Source organism: Felis catus, chromosome C1 (genome assembly GCF_018350175.1).
Source record: "Felis catus isolate Fca126 chromosome C1, F.catus_Fca126_mat1.0, whole genome shotgun sequence".
Taxonomy (NCBI): domain Eukaryota; kingdom Metazoa; phylum Chordata; class Mammalia; order Carnivora; family Felidae; genus Felis; species Felis catus.
The window spans coordinates 16,129,150-16,148,634 of NC_058375.1; the positions used below are offsets into that span (position 1 = coordinate 16,129,150).

Here is a 19,485-nt window from a genome sequence, read left to right on the forward strand (position 1 = left end):
TAGGGAAAGGACAGTTTTTTTCAGTAAATAGCGCTGGGAAAATTGAACAGCCACACACACACAAGAACGAAAATGGACCCTTATCTTACACCAGACACAAAAGTTAACTCGCAGTGGATTAAAGACTTGAATGTAACACCTGAGGCCATAAAAGTCCTAGAAGATAAATAAGCAGTAAGCATCTTGACTAGGTCTTGGTGGTGATTTTTCTGAATCTGACACCAAAAACAAAAGCAACAAAGCAGAAATAAACCAGTACGACTATATATCAGCATCTGAAGCTCTCCTGTGAGCTCTTCTAAGGCCTTAGCTTTAGTTCTCTCTCAATCTCTGTTCATTCGGCAAATATATATTGTATACTCAATATGCCATGCCCTGTTCTAAGTGTCCCTCTGTGGTGTAGTGTCCAGTCTGGATCCCCAGGCAGATTGTGAACACCATCAAGAGGGAACTTTATGTACTTGGCCTCCAACACAGGGCCTGTGCGTGGTGGATCCTCAAGAAAAAGTCTACGTACTGAATGGGAAAAATAATTGTGTATCTTACATCTGATAAGGGGCTGAAATCCAAACTACATAAAGAACTCACACGACTCAATAGTAACAAAAATCTCATTAAATAATGGGCAGATCTGAATAGACATTTTTCCAAAGAAGACTTACAGATGACCAACAGGCACATGTAAAGAGACTCTATATCATGAGTCGTCAGCAAAATGCAAACCCAAACCACAATGAGATATCACCTTACACCTGTTAGAACAGCTATTATCAAAAAGATAAGAAATAACAAGTGTTGGGGCACCTGGGTGGCTCAGTGGGTTAAGCGTCTGACTTCAGCTTGGGTCATGATACAACCTCTTGGTTGCAAGAGGTGGGGGATGGGGATGGGAGAAATAGATGAACAGTTTTCTTTCTAACTCAAATCAATTGAATTAAAAATTTTATTTATTTTTTTATGTTTATTTTTGAGAGAGAGAGACAGAGCACAAGTGGGGGAGGGGCAGAGAGAGAGGGAGACACAGAACCTGAAGCAGGCTCCAGGCTCCCAGCTGTCAGCACAGAGCCCAATGCAGGGCTCGAACCCATGAACCGCGAGATCATGACCTGAGCCGAAGTCAGATGCTTAAACGACTGAGCCACCCGGGGCAAAAAGAATGGCAAAGAGACATAAATAGGCATGGACGATGAAATATAGATGTCCAATGAACATTTTAAAAGATGCTCAGTCTCATTTGTGATAAACCAAATGCAAATTAAAATCACAATGCAACACCATTTCACACCTCACAGTTGGGCAAACTTAAAAGCAGCAATAAAGGGGCACCTGTGTGGCTCAGTTGGTTAAGTGGCCAACTTCAGCTCCGGTCATGATCTTGCAGTTTATGAGTTTGAGCTCCACATCGGGCTCTCTGCCGTCAGCACAGAGCCTGCTTTAGATCCTCTGTCTCCCGATCTCTCCCCTTCTCTCTCCCTCTCTCTCTGTCTTTCTCTGTCTCTCTCTCTCAAAAATAAATAAATAGACTTTAAAAAACATGACAATTAAAAAGTTGACTCAGCTGTGGAATAACAGGAACCGTCATTCCCTATTAATGAGAATATCCACTCTTTGTGGTTACATAGTATAGCTGGACCATTACATATCCTATGTTTCATTAACTCTTATCCAAGGCATAGAGCAGATAAATGTGAAACACTTCCATAAAAGCAAAGAATGAGTAACACTCAAATATCCATTAACAATAGATTGGATAGATTTTGAAATTTTTTTTGATTTTAGAATATATGAAGGATGGATTACTAAATACTAAAAACAAATCAATTGCATGCATCAACATGGGTGAATTTCAGGAACCAATATTGAACACAAAGTAAAAATGACATCACAAATGAATAATCACTGTGATTCTACTCACATAGAGGGCTAAAAGGAAAACCAATGTATTGTTTAGGAATACATATGTATGTGAAAATCGAATGAAAGCAAGGAAATGTCATAGAGTTGAGATACACAGAGGAATTATAATGTTCTATTTCTGAAGCCAGATGCTGAGAATAAAGGCATTTGTTTTAGTATTGTTCTATACACACACACACACACACACACACACACACACACGAAGTAGGCTTCATTTATTTTTGTTGATTTGTCATAGTCTCCCTTACTAGACTCAAGCTCCAGGGGATCTAGGACTATGTCATGTTCATGGCTCTATCCCCTAAAGCATCCTGATATAGAAAAGCACTCGAAAATTTTTTAAAATTTTGAGGTGGATACTAATATGGCTCCTGACTCAGAGATGAGAAACCCGAGGCCCAGAGAGGTTAATATGCCCAAGGATCAAGAGCCCGGAGGTGGCAGAGCTGGGATTTGAACCCAGGTCTGACCAGTTCCAGAGCCCATATTCTTCCCTAGAAGAGGTTGGCTTGTTGTGATGAGTACTTTCCTTCCTCCCTCCCCTGTTATCAGCGGGCCATTCAATGCCACCTGTGTGGCCACAGGTTGGAGGGAACCTTGGGTCTTACTGTTGGCTGTTACTTCCCATGTGCAGCAGGTGGGGGCCATGGCCTTGGACCATGAGAGAGCTGACGTTCTACCACCTGTTCTGGGAAGGGGGCCCAATCTGCTCTTCCTCCCACGTATCCTTTCTGCCCTATATTAGAGCCCCCAGGCTAAGCGTGTCTTTCCTATCATCTCAGACCTCATGATGCTCCGGCTGCTGAGTTCCCTCCTACTTGTGGCCCTTGGTAAGACCCCAGCCTGTGCTGCACTGGGCTAGGAGCCTTTGAAATCTGTCACTCACCTCGGGTCTCATGAACCCAACACCTGGTTCCACAGGAGGGGGGGGGGTCTCCGCTTATACCTGGGTATGATTGTAGGGGCTTCAAATTTGGTGGGGGGCAGGAGAATGGAGGGGGAGCCATGGATAGATGAGCTCAGGAGAAAGACTGGTGTACCCAAAGCACTGTGGTGGGACTCGTCAGTGGGGACAGTAAAAAAGTCTAGTCATGAGGAGTCTGGGCTCTGTGGTTAGACTGCTTGGGTTGGAATTTCTGTTCCTCTGCTTAGCCCTCCAACTCTCCTCTCCCTCCCCCAACCCCACTCCGTATCCTGTGGTCTAGCCTTTTCCTAGTGTCTCTGCCGTATTGTATTCCAGCTCAGGGCCGCCTCCTCCAAGCTGTCTCCCTTGACTGACAGTAATAGTGACAGATAATGTTTATTGAGCGCTTACTATATACCAGGGAGAATGCTAAGGATTTTTTCTCATATTATCTCTCATAAGCCTTACAACAGGCTCGTGTGATCAGTTCTATTACTATCCCCATTTTACAGATGGACCCTCAGAGAAGTAAAGAACCCCCCCCCCAGAATTAGGAGCAGAGCTGCATTTTGAACCCAGGCAGTCTTACTCCAAAGCCACCACTTTTCATGACAACAAGCTATCACTTCTTAAGAGTTCATTGGGCACCAGGCACTGTTCTAAGTGCATCAGCCCCTTCAATCCTGCCATGGAAGGAGGTCACATCTCCATCCCTAGACTCCTGGGACTCTGGAGGCCCCTATTCTAGTCCAGATGTTCACTGTTCATGGGTGGCTATGGAGGTCCAGAGAGGGGGAAGCACTTACACCAGGTCACACAGCCAGCTTGTGGTGCATCTAGAATCGGGACCCGGGCCTCTTTGCTTTGGGGGACTCTCTGGCTCACTGATGCCCGCACTCTCCTTTCCAGCCTCGGGCTGTGGCCGACCTTCCTACCAGCCCTCCTCCCGTGTTGTCAACGGTGAGGACGCAGTCCCCTACAGCTGGCCCTGGCAGGTAAGACCAATGCCAGCTGCGCTATTTCTCGCCGTGGGCTCTGCACTCTGTTCTGATTGCAAGACATTCGGTCTCGACCCCACTGCTTTGCTTCCGGTAACCTCTGCAGCTCGCCAAGGCCAGGAAACCCTTGGACAGTCCGCTTCCCGTGGAAGTCTTGCCCATTCAACCTGGGACCCTCCCTGGGCTGTTCGCATGTTAAAAGTGAAATCTGGAGAGAAGGAAATGTTTGGCCCAAGGGTTGGTGCACTAACAGTGGAATTTCGGGCACTGTGTTTAGGGATGGAGGTTTTGGGGTCCTCATTACTAGACTCCTCGAATTACACAGCAGGGTTATAAGGTCTGAGAGCACTGAAGGAAGGAAGGGCTTTAGAGAGGTCGGTGAGGCACAGAGGGCTAGACCTGCTTCCGTGACACGGTAGTCACCAGCCACAGGTCTTTATTTAATTTTAAATTAATTACAATTAAACAATGTTAAAAATTCAGTTGCTCCATGCTAGCCACATTCAAATCCTCAACGGCCACATATGGCTAGCGGCTACCACGTTGGACAGCTGAGACAGAGAACATTCCCACCGTCACAGAAAGTTCTCTTGGATGGCATTGGTCTACAGCATCGTCAGCTAACTTGTTCCGGGAAGGACCAGGGAGTGAAATATTTTAGCTTTTGTCAGCCATGTGGTTTCTATTGCAGTGACTTAACTCTGCCATCGGGGTATGAAAACAGCCATAGATGATACAGTCATGTGGGTTGAACACTGCACATTTCTGGAGGAGGCCACTCCGCATGAGTGATGCCCTCTAGAGTTGTCCAGTGCACAACCTATACAGTCATGGATATCAGCCCTCATTGTAGGGCCCAGACCACTTAGGCTCCTCCCTCCTTGTCACCAGGTCTCCCTGCAGTACGAGAAGAGTGGAGCCTTCCACCACACGTGTGGCGGCAGCCTTATCGCCCCCGACTGGGTCATGACCGCGGGCCACTGCATCTCGTAAGTGTTTTTACTTGCCCCCGTCCCTGCATGAGAACCGGGCAGGTGGTGCGTAGCTGTGGGAGGGGAGGGAAGGAGCCCAGTCGGGCCCAGACTGACCTGACCTCCTCCACTGGCAGGAGCTCCTTGACCTACCAGGTTGTGTTGGGCGAATATAACCGGGCTGAGGAGGAAGGCTCCGAACAGGTGATCCCCATCAATGCTGGGGACCTCTTCGTGCACCCACTCTGGAACCCCAACTGCGTAGCCTGTGGGTGAGTGGACTCTCAGGCCTGGGACCCAGAGGTTACTGGTCTCTCTGTGACCCAAAGATAATTCTGAAGAGACCCCCAGTGACAGCGGGGCTGGGTCCAGCAGCCTGGGCCCACGTCCCACACACTGAGGGTCAGAGCCAGGAGAGCCTTGAAGGAGCATCTCCCCGAAACTCCTCTCCCTGTGGAAGGACAGCAGGGCTCAGGGAGGGCCAGGAACTCCCCCAAGGCCACTTGGCTAGTTGGCTTGAACCCAGATCTCCTCTGGCACCCCCGCTCCCAAATCCAAGGGTTCCTCCGTTCGACAGACATTTGTCCAGTGCAGCCTGGGTTCCCAGCACTGTGGGAAAAAGGAGGAGCACTGGACCCAGAGTCAGCCTCCAGCACTAAGTTGCTGTGTGCCTTGGGCAAGTCACTGCCCTTCTCTGGGCCTCAATTATACCATAGGTTGAGGGTGACTTTCCTGGCTTCCTGAGTGGTTTGAAGGACAGGGAGGCAGTCACCGGGTGAGAACACTGAAGCAGGGCTTCCCAAGGCCCTCAAGCACGTACAAAATCATGTGTCTGGGGGGCCCAGCATTTTTCTGGTGAGGGTCAAAGAAGGGTGCAGAACCCTTGAAAGTGCGGTGTAGGAGAGAAGGGCCATGACGATCGTGACCTCGACCCATCCTCACGGGACTCCTGCGGTACGTGGAGAGGAAAGGGGACCCCAGGTACGATGATTCGAGTGACAGGGGTTCTTGAAGGGTGGTCCCCAGGCCATCAGCATCGCCTGGGAACTTGTTGGCAATGTGAGTCCTCGGGCCCCACCCCCGGACCCACTGCCTCAAGAACCCTGGGGTGGGCCCCAGGAACCCGTGTTTTGACAAGCCCTCCGGGATCCTGGTGCAGCTGAAGTGTAAGGACCATAGTATAAGAGCCAAGGACAGCTAGCAAGGCCGAGGGTCAGCATGGGTGCCGGGAGCAGGGGGCGGGGGGCGGGGAGCCTCCTAAAGTTGCTCAGCCCTAAGAACGCCTGTGATTTGGAGGAAAAGGAGCAGTGGGGGCATCCTGGAGGCGAACTCTCTGTTGCAAAGGCTGAGAGGTGGGGCTTGGTCCGGCTGGAGGACCAGGCTCCCCTGACTCTTTCCTCTTCCCCAGCAACGACATCGCTCTCATCAAGCTGTCGCGCAGCGCCCAGCTGGGAGGCGCGGTCCAGCTCGCCTGCCTCCCTCCCGCTGGTGACATCCTGCCCAACGGGGCTCCCTGCTACATCAGCGGCTGGGGCCGGCTCCACAGTGCGTGCCGACCCCTCCCACCGGCCACAGGGACTGGGGGCCGGGGGTCGAAGGCAACCACGACACATCCTTGCACTTGTCCTCCTTCGGGGGCACCTCCCCTCCCCCCCTTCCCCTCCCCCTTCCCCCCCCCCCACCCTCCCAAACACAAATGTGTTCACCTGAGCATTTTTCAGCGTCTCCTGTGTGCCAGGTGCTGGGGGTGTTATGGTGGACAAAGCAGGCAGGACCCTCTGGTGGGAGGCGAGTCCCCATCGGGCTGGAAGGGTTGCCTCCCTCAACCTCCCCCACCCCACCCCGGGGCTCCCAGCCCTGACTCCCGGGTCCCAGCCCCAGCCCTGCACCCCATGCCACCCCACTCAGGGCGGTCTCTCCCGCAGCTGGTGGGCCCCTCCCGGACAAGCTGCAGCAGGCACTGCTGCCCGTGGTCGACTATGACCACTGCTCCAGGTTGGACTGGTGGGGCAGCTCCGTGAAGAAGACCATGGTGTGTGCGGGTGGGGACATCCTCTCCGGCTGCAACGTGAGTCAGCTCGAACTGCGGGGCCCGGGGGGTATCTCTGCCATCTGCCGGGGGAAGGGGCGGAGAAATCCCACCTGCTGGCCCCGTTCAGCCTCCAGGCCAGGCAGGACTTGGAGGAAGTCAGTGGGGGCCAGACACACCACCCTGGCCTCTGGCTTCCCGTCCCAGCCCACGCTGCCTTGACCTGGGGCAAATCACTTGACCCGGTCCTCAGGCTTCCCCATCAGTCCAGTAAGGGATATTGACCCCGTGATCTCTAAAGGCACCTTCAACTCTGCGGTCCTGAAGTTACGATAAATCAGTACTATCGTTGTGTTATAAGTGAGGATGAATACTGTTATGGTAACTATCGTGGTAATACTATGGGAACTACCCTTTATTGATTGCTTTCTCTCTGCTAGGGGTTGTGCTAAGATCATATATTTATCATCTCGCTTAATTCCTACAAGATCCGGTCGGACAGATGTTAGTCTGTTACAAACAGGCCAACTGGGGCTTGGAGAGGTCAAGTAACACAGGGGTTTCTCAGAATCCCCAGAGCCACAGCCAATTCCTTCAATCCCACACACGGCGGCTCAACTCCCCACCGCTCTCTGGCAATTCCAGGGTGACTCCGGAGGGCCCCTTAACTGCCCCACAGCAGACGGCTCCTGGCAGGTCCACGGTGTGACCAGCTTCGTTTCTGCCTTCGGCTGCAACACCCTCAAGAAGCCCACGGTGTTCACACGAGTCTCGGCCTTCAATGACTGGATCGAGGAGGTGAGCGGGACAGGCCGAGCAGGAGGGCCCCCGTGCTGGCTCTTCTGAGATGTTGAGAGGTGCCGGGGCTGAGCGGGGACAGCAGATCCTGAGGAGGGGCTGAAAGGATCCCAGAAGGTCAGGAGTGGAGGGGCCCCTGGGCACATTCCAGAGGGCTTGGGGGATGTTCTCTGCTCCGGTGTGGCCCCAAGGACCTCAGTGGCTCTGAACTACAGCTGAACTTCCTTATCTCAACAAGTGTTTGTGAGATACAGGTCTTTGCTTGTCCTGAAAGATAGAGTGATGTGTCAAAGGGCTGCTTGCGGTGAAGAAATGATCACATGAGCAATTCTCATGAAACGTGGGGAGAGCTGTGACTGGATGTTCAGGCCCCAGTGAAAGCACAAACCTTATCTGGGAATGAGTGGTCAGGGAGGGCTAATAATGTTCATGACAACATTTATAAACTACTTAAACATCCTTAGTTAGTCGTTTCATCAACCCCCCCATGAGATGAGTACTAAGATTACTCCCACTATACAGACGAAAACACTGAGGCTCAGAGAGGTCAAGTCACTCTCCTCACACAGCTAATGGTGGCATGGCTGGAAATTGAACCCGGTTCCATATGGCTTCAGAATCTGTGCTCCTAACTAGACTATGCTGAATCTCCTCCCTTTTTCTATGGCTTTTTTTCTAGGTCATGTCAAGCCACTAGAACCGAGGCCTTGGTGGCAATGCACGTTCTTTGTAAAAAATAAAGATCTCTCAGAAAACCCCAACGTGAGTCTTTCTTCCTTCTCTGACTCATCTGTTCCCTTCCAGGCTGTCCCTAAAATCTTAGATCTGTTATGTAGAGTCAAGACCAGATACAACCCTCTCATTTGAGAATGAGAAAAAAAAAAAAAATGAGGCCCAGAGAGAAGAAAGGAGTTGCCGTGTCGAGTGACCAGCCATCCCAGTGTGCCTGGACTGAGGGGGTTCCCGGGGCACAGAACTTTCAGTGGTAAAGGGAGGAGAGTCCCAAGAAGTCGGTCATCCTATACAGCCACACACTGGCTTTTCGATGCAGCATGAAAACATGGTAGAAAAAGTGAACTTGCCAGGCCCTTGGGGGGCTCACGGGGGAGTGGCATGGGCCACGTGTTTTCTCCTCCCACTGCTGTGGTGATTCATTCATTCATTCGTTCGTTCACTCAACAAGCATTCATGGCCTCAGGGGGGAAAGACGACGTGGTTCCTGCCTTGAAACAGCTCATTATTTAGATAGAAATGAGCACATCAGAATCATTCATTAAACATTTACGAGGCACCTTTTTTGGCGGCAAGGGCAGAGGCGGGGATTCAGATGTGAGTAAAACAACTTTGGGAGCCCTTGCTGCAGAAGCCCGCGCAGAAGCCCGCACGATGCCACAAGTGGGGTCGGAGCCCAGTGTGCCGGTGCTGAGGTCCGGAAGGCTGCTGCCCTGCAGCCCAGAGCAACATACAGACAACTGAATTCCTGGGGCGCCCGGGGGGGGGGGGGCTCAGTCGGTTCAGCGTGTGATTTTTGTCTCAGGCATGATCTCACGGTGTGTGGGTTTGAGCCCCACATCGGGCTCTCTGCTGTCAACATGGAGCCTGCTTGGGATTCTCTCTCTCTTCCTCTCTCTCTGTCCCTCCCCCACTCTCTCTCTCTCAAAATAAATACATAAACTTTCAGAAACACATACACACACACACACAACTGAATTCCTTTATTCATGTTCCTCCTGAATGCCATGAAAGCAAACATGAGCCCAGCAAGGACATATATTTATAATTTTTAATGTTAGTCTTTGTACCCTTTAATGTTACTCATTGTTCTCTGAGTACTCAGAGGACATCATCCTCATGGCTGTGCGTCCTCTAGCTAGCACTGGTTTTCCTTCGGGGCCCTCGGTGGGCTAGTTCTCGCCTGCCCCTGTGGAGGTGGGCTTGGCCATGTGGCCTGCTCTGGCCGAGGTGAGGTTTTGAGACGTGGGACGATTTGCTGAGCTCTCTTTCCCTCTGCCATGGCAGCTGGTGGCTGTAGGTCAGCTTGGTCCCAGAGTGAGGAGACGTGGAGCAAAGCCTGCAGTGACCCCTGACGGATATGCAGCACAGGCGGGAAATAAACTCCGTGGTTACAGGCCACTAAGATTTGGGGTGTTGGTTACAGTGGCATTGACCTAACTTATCCTTACTGATGAAATGAATTGGGTATTTATCCTTCCACTCCTTCCACTCCACGTTGCTACGTATTTTTCACCAACCATATAATATCTATATACAATGTACTGCATTGTTTGGTTTTTAAAAATACAGGCAGAGCTTCATGCTGTACGTATCATTCTGCAACTTGGTGCTTTCACCCAACGTTGTTTCTTTCCTTCTTTCTCTCTTTAAATCCAAATTAGTTAACACACAGTGTAATAATGGTTTCAGGAGTAGAATTCAGCGATTTATCACTCACATGTAACACCCAGTGCTTGTCCCAACAAGTGCCCTCCCTAATGCCCTTCCCCCACCCACCAACATTATTTCTGGAGGCCCATGCTAATTTATATATTTCTAGTTCATTGCTGCTGGTCTTGAAGAGGATCCTATTGCACAACACTATTATCCTCCCCCCCCCCCCCCCCGCCACGGATGGATATTTACAGCAAGGCCAATTTTTACGATTACAAACAGCGCTTCAGCAAACGTCCTTGGACAAATCTCCAGGTGCGAATGTGCAAGAGTTTCTCTAGGGTATATTCCAGGAAATGGAATTACTGGGTGGGAGGGGGTGCTCGTTTTCAATTTAACCAATCGCCAAGTTGCTCTCCACAGTAACTGTATCAACAGTACTTCTTAAAATTGTCTTTCTTTTTTTTTCTTTTCCCGCCCACGGTCCCCACACATGACAACTGCCCTCCCTCCCCTGCTTTTCTCCGTACCCACTCTGGGACCCTGAGTTCTTTCCCACAGAAACTCTCCTCCTCCAGCCCTTACCCCCCCACTCCAGCTCCCACAAAAGCCTAAGAACTGGTCTGGCAAGGCCAGCATGGGGGCAAGGGAAGAACGGGAGTCAAGCAGGGAAGAGACCTCGGCATCACAGGGGTGTGCGGGGAGGAGGGGAGAAAGTGGTGCAAAGCGGGGCATGTGGTGATCATTTGTGTCGAGTCAGACAGATGGCGCCAGGTGACATATGTAATAGTCACATGCCGTCAAGGCACAACAGGGTCGCAAAAGCTGAGTATCTACTTCTTCCCAGTGGGTCCTTCCGTGACCTTGGACAATTTTCCAAAGTAGTTTTAGGACAAAGGGCATTCAGACCTGGAAAATTCCACTCTGTGGCTGGGAAGTAGGCCGTCACGGGCCCTCCACCCCGCCTCAGGATGGGGCCGAGAACTGCCGACACCCTTCTCATGCGTGGGCAACGGGGAGTTAGGAAGTCTTGCCTAAAAGTGCCAACAGTTTCAGCAATACTTTAATGCTCTTTTTTTAATCTCCAAGTCTTGACAATTCAAATCCTTTAAAAACCATATAATCAATCATTTTTTAAATGTTTATTGATTTTGAGAGAGAGAGAGAGAGAGAGAACAAGTGAGCTGGGGAGGGGCAGGGAGAGAGGGAGAGAGAGAATCCCAAGCAGGTTCCATGCTGTCAAGCACAGAGCCCGACACAGGGCTCTCACACACAAACCATGAGATCATGAGCTGAGCCAAAAATCAAGAGTAAAAGATGCTGAACTGACGAGCCACCCTAGGCGCTCCAATAATTTAATTTTTTGAGTAATGATTAGAGTGTCAATGCCAACGACTCTGTGTGTGTGTGTGTGTGTGTGTGTGTGTGTGTGTGTGTGTGTGTTTTCTAAATCATGAGGAAAACCCACCTTCTGAAAAAGCACAATGTCAATAGTTGAATTCCCTCGGAAAATATAAAGGATCGGTGCTGCGTTCCCTTCTCTTTAATCAAAATGTGTCAACAATTTTGTTCTCATTCAAAACTCATTCAAAGGTCAATACATTTTTCTTAGAAGAGTCAGCAATGCCACTCTCTTTTCCTTTTTCATAACATTAATCTTGGTTACATGTTAGGAACTTCCCTTTTGGGAGATTTAAAAAAAAAACCACTCACATTCCCACACCCGTTTCACAGCTACCGCTATCATTTTAGTATGCTTCCTTCCATTTCTTTTTCTTTACATTCATTAGACTTATCAACAGCTGGATTCAATGGGCATAGATTGAGCACCTTTGGGTATTCTGTGGCAGGCATGGGCAGAAGAAGATGACCCAAACTTGGGCCAGGCCCTTGATGTGCCCAGAGTCTGGCTGGGAATCTGACAGGTACACCCAAGCGGGGCTGGAGGCTTAACTCAGTGTTCTAATGAAGGCTCAGAGTGATGCGGAGCCCAGGGGGCTGGGGTCACCTTGGGATGGGAAGACTGGAGCCCTGGATGGCCCTCACATCCAGATGATTGAGACATCAAGAGATTCCTGTCAAATGTGAATCTGTCTAACTTTCTTTTGTCAATTAACACCAAAGACATAGTTCTGAGAAATTTTGCTGTTTGAGATCGGGTGCGATGAAGAATCCCACTCTTGTCTAGTGGGTCAGAGCCAGATTTGACACAGAGAAGAAGCGTGGATTACCACCCCAGGTGCAGAGCTTCAGACAAGAGGTTTTGGACACAACGGTCCATATTTATCTTAACGTTGCAGTGTCCAAGGAAACACACCTATGAATCTACTTCTGGTCTCAAGCTAGATGTTCACCTCTTTCTACAAGACCAAGTTTGCCTTGAGCCTGTCAACACTGCTTCGTTTCAATTTCACCTAAATTCCAAAGTTCCCCAAATCCTACAATAATAACCCTGTTTCTTCCTTTCTTTCATGAGACACCCCATGGTTTCTCTGGATGTTTGTGGCATTAAGTCAATAAACTTAACTTTGTTAAACTATACCTGTGTCCCTGGTGGTCTTTACCAGGCTGGCTTTATCATAAAATTCAGGCCTTCTCTGTTCATTCACTCACTCATTGAGTCATTCAACAGATGTCCACCCAGCCTATGCTCAGCTTCAGGTGCTGGAGACATGGGGACAGGACAGTCGAGGTCTTTGGCCCTGTGGCCACTGCCTAGTGGACGAAATAGAAAATAAACAGATAATAACAATACAGATTGACAGGCTATAAAGGGATTGCATGGGTGCCTTTAGAAGTGGGGGGACAGCAAAGGCTGCTCTAGAGAGGCAACACTTGAACTGGATCCTTGATGAACAGATGTCAGGAAAGAGCACCCCAAGCAGAGTCACCAAAGAGGTGACGATGAACTTCCTGGGTTTGCAAAATAATTACAAGGCCACTGTGCCTGGAGCAGTGAGTGAACAGGAGGATGGGGAAAGATGAGGAATGTGGGGCAAAGTGCAAAGTTTACATTTTTATCCTGAGTGATACAATAATCTTACACGGAGCCACAACATATAAACTTTTCGTATAAATTTATAAACCTTTAAAATCGGAGCTGCTCTGGGACTTAAACCATCCCCTACCCCCACTGCACCCCAGCAGTTTCCTGAAGCATTCCCCGGGAACCTAAGAATGGGATGGGGTGGGGTGTACAACTGGAAGTCTTTAATGTAGTCCAACCCTCTCATTTTATAGATGGGGAAACCAGGGCTGAGAGAGAGTGAAACGTGGAAACTACCCTGTAGGGGTGAGTGGGGGAAGGGCCCACAGTGGTGGAGGTAGGGGTGGGGCCATAGCAAGAAGCCTGGCTATCCAACCACCAGCTGGAGAACCTGGCAATCTAGGGGGTTACTAACCAGCAGTGGCAGTGTAGACAAAAGGCACATCTTCTCTTCCCCAGTGACATTGGTTGGGAGTGGGGTGAGGTGGGGGGTGTGAGAGGTTAGGGAGAGGGGTGGAGAGGGTTGGGAGGTGGTGATAACCCGGGAGGGGTCTTTGGAGTGCCCCTCTTAATTCCCTAGCATGTCCCATTTAGATAGGGCAAATGGGAGGAGAGCCGGCTGGGCCACCTGAGTGCCTTGTCCTTGGCCAAGTCCCTTCCCCTTCAGGGTTAAGACCGACGTGGAAGGGCTGCCTTAGCATCTTTGCACTTCCTCTTACACGCTGTGCTATTTTAACATGTGTGCCCCCGACTCAACTCCAGGCTAAACCCAGACTCAAACCAGCTAAGTGTGACTTCAAAACTTCAATCCTTAACCGTCAGCAATTGGAAAGTCTTGGGGGGGAAGAGGCACACAGGGCTGAGACTGAGCTTTCTATACACAGGATCTTCCCCTGGACAGAAGGACAAACCCACGTGGCACATGCCCACTTCTGTCTGGGTCCACGGACGCAGGGGTACTTATTAGACCGTGCCCACCGCCTCACGTGGAGTGATTGCACGGGGCGCCACACAGGATCGCGGTTTCCAAACAGGAGCCACCCAGCCCTCTATGTTGGTTTCTTTCCTCTGGGTGGTGCAAAGAGTCAAGGGTGTAACCTCAGGGTGGGGCGCTGAGTCAGCTGCGGGCCGGCTCCTGGAGTGTCTCAATTCCCGTTTCAACTTCTTTTCATTTTGCAGCTGGGCAAACTGGGGCTCAGAGAAGCAGAGAACTTCCCAGAAGCCGAGAGGCTGCCTAGGCAGTACCCACAGCTCCACGCGGTAGGAAGGCCTGAGGATTGAGGAAGGCCCAAAGCCCACCACGGGTTAAAACCATGGAGCTACGAAGCACCACCGGGCCCTAGAGAGACCCCCTCTACCCTATCCCCCCCCCCCTTCACTTCTAACTTCCGGCGGGCCGCCACTTCCGGTTCCGGCGGCGGGCTACAAAGCTCTGCGCTGGGTAGTTGGTTTCCTTTCCTCGGAGTCGGTTTCGGGCTTCGAGTCTGGTCGCCAGGCGCCCCCGCCCCCGTTGCCCCCTGCCCTCCGAGGTGGCACCTGCGCAGGTGAACGCTCCCTCCCTTCTTCCCTCCCGCCCGTCACTCCTTCCCCGGCGCACGATCTGTGGGGAGCCGGGGGCCGTGGCGGCGGCGGCGGCGGCCGCTTTCGGAGCGGGGAAGCCCTGCTTTGCGGGTCTTGCGGGCTGTCCGGGCTGGCGTGGCTCAGGGTCTCGCTGCAGTCCGGGAGGAGGAGGTCCTGGTTTGGAGCCCCAGAAGCCCTTTTCCGGCCCCACCTAGGCCCCCTGAGCCGCGCCCATATGGTGGGAGGAGCCCGACGCAGCTCCCCGCCTAGAAGCCGGGAATTTTCTACGCGGTTGAGTAGCCCCGCCACCTCCTGGCCTTGTGATCTTGGGCAAATCCCTTCTTGTCGAGCCTCAGTTTGTTTGCTTGCGAATGAAAATGTCATCCTGGGTTATCGGGAGGATTGCTTGGATGAGGGACAGCTTCCGCAGAGCGTTTGGCCTGTAAAATTCAACAAATAACATCGGCTGCTGCTGTTGCTAACAGAGACGGCCGGGGCAGTAGAGAGTCGTGTTGAGAGTGGCTGAGAGGATCACGTAGAAGAGAACGGGAAATGCTCAGCACAGTGTCAGCTAGGAAGTAAGTGCTCAGTAAATAGGAATTATTAACTGATGAGGGTAAGCATGGTGTCTGGTCATCGGGTTTCTAAAACTGATAGGATGTATAAGCGGGGTGAGGCGCAGACTTGGTCCATGTTTCAGAGCCAGCCTTGAGAACTGGCCTGACAATCGAGACTATTCTTAGAAGTCGGGGTTGTAAACACCTCTGGTGCTAAGAGCTAGAAGAATTAGTAAAAGGGTGTTTTCCTAAGTGGGTTAGGGGTTTTTTACTCAGAAAGGTTTTGGGCAGGAGGGGAATGTTTGCTTCCTCTTGAGTTGTTATGAAAGTAAGACGTGGTTGTAGTTAAAAAGAACGCAGTATAGAAAGCTATGGAATGAAAAATGTTTCTGTCTTCTGTCCCTGCCCCTGAGAAGTAAATATAATTGAAGGTGTTTGTGGATAGATCAGGCCATGTATGCTTATGTGTATGTATTTTAATTTCCTCAGGTGGGGTCATATTACACGTAGTGGTCTGCATCTTGGGTGACGTGTCGTGGACGTGTGGATGTATCAGCACTCACAGGCTGACTTCATTCTTTATAAGGCTGCACTGTATTTTCTGCTGAATGGTTGACGATACTTTCATTATTTCCCTGTTCATGGTCAGTTAGGTTGTTCCCAGGATTTTGCTTTCTGGCATTCCATCCAACCTTTCTTTGACTAAATATTTCCTTTTTATCCAAGGCACCCCTGAGTTACGGGGATATTTTGCTTTGATCCTCATTCACCCTAGGTTAGTAACAACTTCCTTTTGGGGAGAGTACACTCTGTTGATTGAACAAAAACCCAGATAATATGGGAAGAACAGGTGTACTCCAGGAGTATCCAAACTTCAAGGTCTAGAATCGGTACAAGGCTCCTAGAAAATGGGTCAGGGAACGTTTAGAGAAGAGGTGACCAGGCGCTGAGAACTAGTTAATGCGAAGCAGCTGGTCAGTGTTGGTGATTGTTGGCCTCTGTCAGTTGTTACCCAGGAAACTGGTTTGAGAGACTGAGGTGGGAGGGATTTTAAACATGGACACTTCTGCCACGTGGACTAAGGAGGGATTCGTTCTTGGGGGAAGGAGTTTGTTCATGAAAAAAGAGACGGCCTTTGAAAACTGACCACTATTCTAGGAGTTACACTCTTCGATTGGACATACCCTGATACAGAAATTAATTTGGTCATTTCTGTACTGTCACTTGAAGTGTCTCTCTCTCTCTCTCTCTCTCTCTCTCTCTCTCTTTAGATAACATAGATTGTGGTTTTCCTGTAAATAACCCTTCTCTTGGACCGGGGCCCTAACCCAAATGAAGCAAAACCTTTTTTTTTCTGGCATTTTACAGGTCCTTGGTGCGCCTCTCCCCCCTTCCCCACTACATCTGGTTTGCTAATCCTAGAGCTGACAAGCATCCCAAGAGTTGGGAGTCTGCACTACCAGGATTCTGACTAGGTCAGTTTCCTGTACACTGAGTAGAGGAACTTAAGATCTTAATCTTAACGTGGAAGCTTTTCTTTTCTAGTCTTTTCTTTCTTTTTTTGTAAAGAGGGGGCTTAGGCTCCGCCCTGATGGTAGCTCCCAAAGTGCTTTTAAACCTTGTTACTCTTTGATCATGAAAGAGATGGGGAGGTGGGGTAGAAAAGACCGCAGAGTAGATGTACATGAACAGACTTTTATCTCTTACATTTTAGTCCTTTCTCATAACTTGCTTTTGGTCATAACGTAACTCCATTGGAGGACGCAAACACTCCTGGTTTTAAACATTTTTCCCCCCTATAAAACATATGCATACATAGTTCTCTGTTTTAACATAATGTAAAATACTTTGTAATGCAGGGAAAATGGATGAAAGATTGTCTAGAAGGTTCTCTAGCTAGCGAGGCCAGTGCTCTCCATCCTTTGTGCTTTGAGAATCTACAGTCTTCATTTTGGTAAACCACTGACACATTTTTCTCCGCTGTGTCAGTTGATCCAGAAGAAACAAAAATAGAATTTCTAGGACCTTTATTAAGAAACCCTGTTAAGATTGGAAAGCGGATGGAACCTGGATCTGGACCAGATCCGTGAGATCAAGGTGGTTTTAACAGTCTCTGGGGTCTGTTTCGCTGAGCCTGTCTTCTCTCTGTGTTTAGGAGTCGGAGACATCCTTTTCCAGAGTCCCAGAATGGAGACTGAAGGGTACTTAGAGACACAAAGAAATAGAGAAGTCCAGAATGATAAAATAAGGCCACCATCAGATGAGATGGTGGCCGAGGAGTCAGAAGTTGTCCTCATATCGGCTCCCCAGGTCCAGGTTCCGCGAGAGCCTTCCGGGCTTCCACCAGAGAGCCTCGATGAAGACTCTGTCGAAGACCTTGAGACCATGCCACGAAGGAATCGTCCCAACGCTGCAGCCTCCAGGCAGAGGTTCAGGAAATTCCGCTATGAGGATGCAGCCGGGCCCCGGGAGGTCCTCCGACATCTGCAGGAGCTTGCTGGACAGTGGCTGAGACCCGATATTCACACAAAGGAGCAGATTGTGGAGATGCTGGTGCAGGAGCAGTTCCAGGCTGTCCTGCCCGAGGAGCTCCGAGCTCGGGCCCAGAGATGTCAGCCCGGGGTCAGAATCACCGGCTGAGTCCTGCCGCCGGGTCCTTGCTCAGCCTGCGCGTGAGAAGTCACCGGAGGTGCTCGTTGTTGTTGCAAGAGCCGGTCGCGGTCATGGGGAAATGTGAGCCTCGGTTTTTTTGAGCTTGGCTTTGACTAGTTGTAATAATCCGTCAAAACCCATGTCTGGACCTCCCTCTGGCTGAGGCAGCTCTAATTCCGGGGACTGAGCTCCGGAAAGAGCTTCTCTACCCTCCTGTTAGGACAATCAGCCTGTTGCTCGTTTTTGCTCTGCCGAATGCCTCCTTTTTTGCACTTTCTGACATGCTTTAATATATTGTTATGTATCCAAAGAGCTAATCGCTTCAACTTTCAGAATTCTTAATTCTTGCTGTGGTGGCATGAATGGAAGCTTCTGTAACCCCATCCAGTAAACTCGTTTGAGACGCCCTTGAAATATTAAAGTTTGGTCCTTAATCACAGTGTCCTGTGGTGATTTACCAGTTTAGCTCTTACTCAGCATTTGAGAAAGGTGAGACAATTATCAGGAGTAGATGTGAGCTAGACATAAGATAGGAACAGCCCATGCCTTTGTGTTATTCAGATTTTTTTTTTAATTCTTTTTTTTTTTTTCTTAAGAGAGAGAGTGAGCCAGGGGCACAAAGAGAGAGGGAAGGGGAGAGAGAGAAAGCGGGGCTTGTGCTTACCCGCTGTGGGACTCCAGGCACCCCAGAATTTTTTTTAAGTTTATTTATTTTGAGAGAGAACCCGAGAGTGTACAAGTGGGGGTGGGGAGCAGAGAGAGGGAGAAAGAGAATCCCAAGATCATGACCTGAGCTGAAATCAAGAGTCAAGACGCTTACCGGACCGAGACACCCCCAGTCAGAATTTAAATTAAAACTGAGGGATCGGGGCGCCTGGGTGGCTCAGTCCGTTGAGCGTCCGACTTCGGCTCAGGTCGTGATCTCACGGTCTGTGGGTTCGAGCCCCACGTCGGGCTCTGTGCTGACAGCTCAAAGCCTGGAGCCTGCTTCGGATTCTGTGTCTCCCTCTCTCTCTGCCCCTCCCCTGTTCATGTTCTCTCTCAAAAATAAATAAACTTAAAAAAAAAAAATGGATAAAACAAGGTCCTGAGAGGTAACTCTTACACGGGTCTGTTTGATTTGTTCTTGATCCATTTCCATCACTGTTCTATAGTTTGTGTCCCCTCAGAACTCACTCTACAGCCGTTTGACTGTTCTCTTCTGCTCTTCCTGAAACAGGGCATCCTGGCTTTGTGTGTGTGGAGACCTGTGCCCCAGCTGACCGCTGAGAGAGCAGTCGCTGTGGTTGGGACAGGCAGACGTTAAAGAGCAGTTGCTTTTCCTGAGCGTGACCCAGTCTTGAGGAACCTTTCTGCCTCTGTGGCCTGGCTCTTGGGTTTGTACATCTGCTCCCGGAACCAACTTGGTGCCAATTCAGAAACTAATCTTTGGTCAAGGGACCCGTTAGCTCCAAGCTGGAAATCCTGTTTATTCTGCTGGTGTTTTAAGAACTTGCTGAGCCCATGGGACTGGTCTAGAAGCTAGGATACAACTATAAAACCCAGAATTAAGGAAATGTATAATTTTTGAGGGGAGAGGAAGACCTCGAGCTATATTGGTAGGATCGCTTAAGTAAAACTAGTCTTCCCTTTTTGGTATCTGGTTTTGAGATAGCACTAAGAAAACACGTTTCCTATTTTAAAAATACGCTAACAGCAGAGAAGGGAGGAAATAGCCAAGTTAGG

At 49.9% G+C, this 19,485-nt stretch overlaps 2 protein-coding genes across 4 annotated transcripts; both read left to right on the forward strand.

The window, feature by feature from the left end:
• Nucleotides 1-2,628: 2,628 nt before the first annotated feature.
• Nucleotides 2,629-8,378, forward strand: LOC101094275 (chymotrypsin-like elastase family member 3B). The gene is made up of 8 exons (XM_023258278.2): nucleotides 2,629-2,747; nucleotides 3,731-3,816; nucleotides 4,711-4,808; nucleotides 4,928-5,062; nucleotides 6,199-6,335; nucleotides 6,716-6,858; nucleotides 7,465-7,617; nucleotides 8,297-8,378. Exons 1-8 carry the CDS (start codon nucleotides 2,705-2,707, stop codon nucleotides 8,312-8,314), a joined length of 813 nt encoding a protein of 270 aa, XP_023114046.1. The 5' UTR covers nucleotides 2,629-2,704; the 3' UTR covers nucleotides 8,315-8,378.
• Nucleotides 8,379-14,377: 5,999 nt separating this feature from the next.
• On the forward strand, nucleotides 14,378-18,194 carry LOC101094519 (SCAN domain-containing protein 1-like). 3 transcript variants are annotated; one of them, XM_045035266.1, is made up of 3 exons: nucleotides 14,395-14,535; nucleotides 15,037-15,129; nucleotides 17,264-18,194. In XM_045035266.1, exon 3 carries the CDS (start codon nucleotides 17,296-17,298, stop codon nucleotides 17,746-17,748), a length of 453 nt encoding a protein of 150 aa, XP_044891201.1. In that variant the 5' UTR covers nucleotides 14,395-14,535; nucleotides 15,037-15,129; nucleotides 17,264-17,295; the 3' UTR covers nucleotides 17,749-18,194. The 3 variants fall into 3 exon arrangements, with proteins under 3 accessions (XP_003989683.3, XP_044891201.1, XP_006934448.3); XM_003989634.6 differs by lacking the exon at nucleotides 15,037-15,129 and having other exon boundaries at nucleotides 14,378-14,535; XM_006934386.4 differs by lacking the exons at nucleotides 14,395-14,535; nucleotides 15,037-15,129 and adding an exon at nucleotides 16,565-16,583.
• Nucleotides 18,195-19,485: the final 1,291 nt, after the last annotated feature.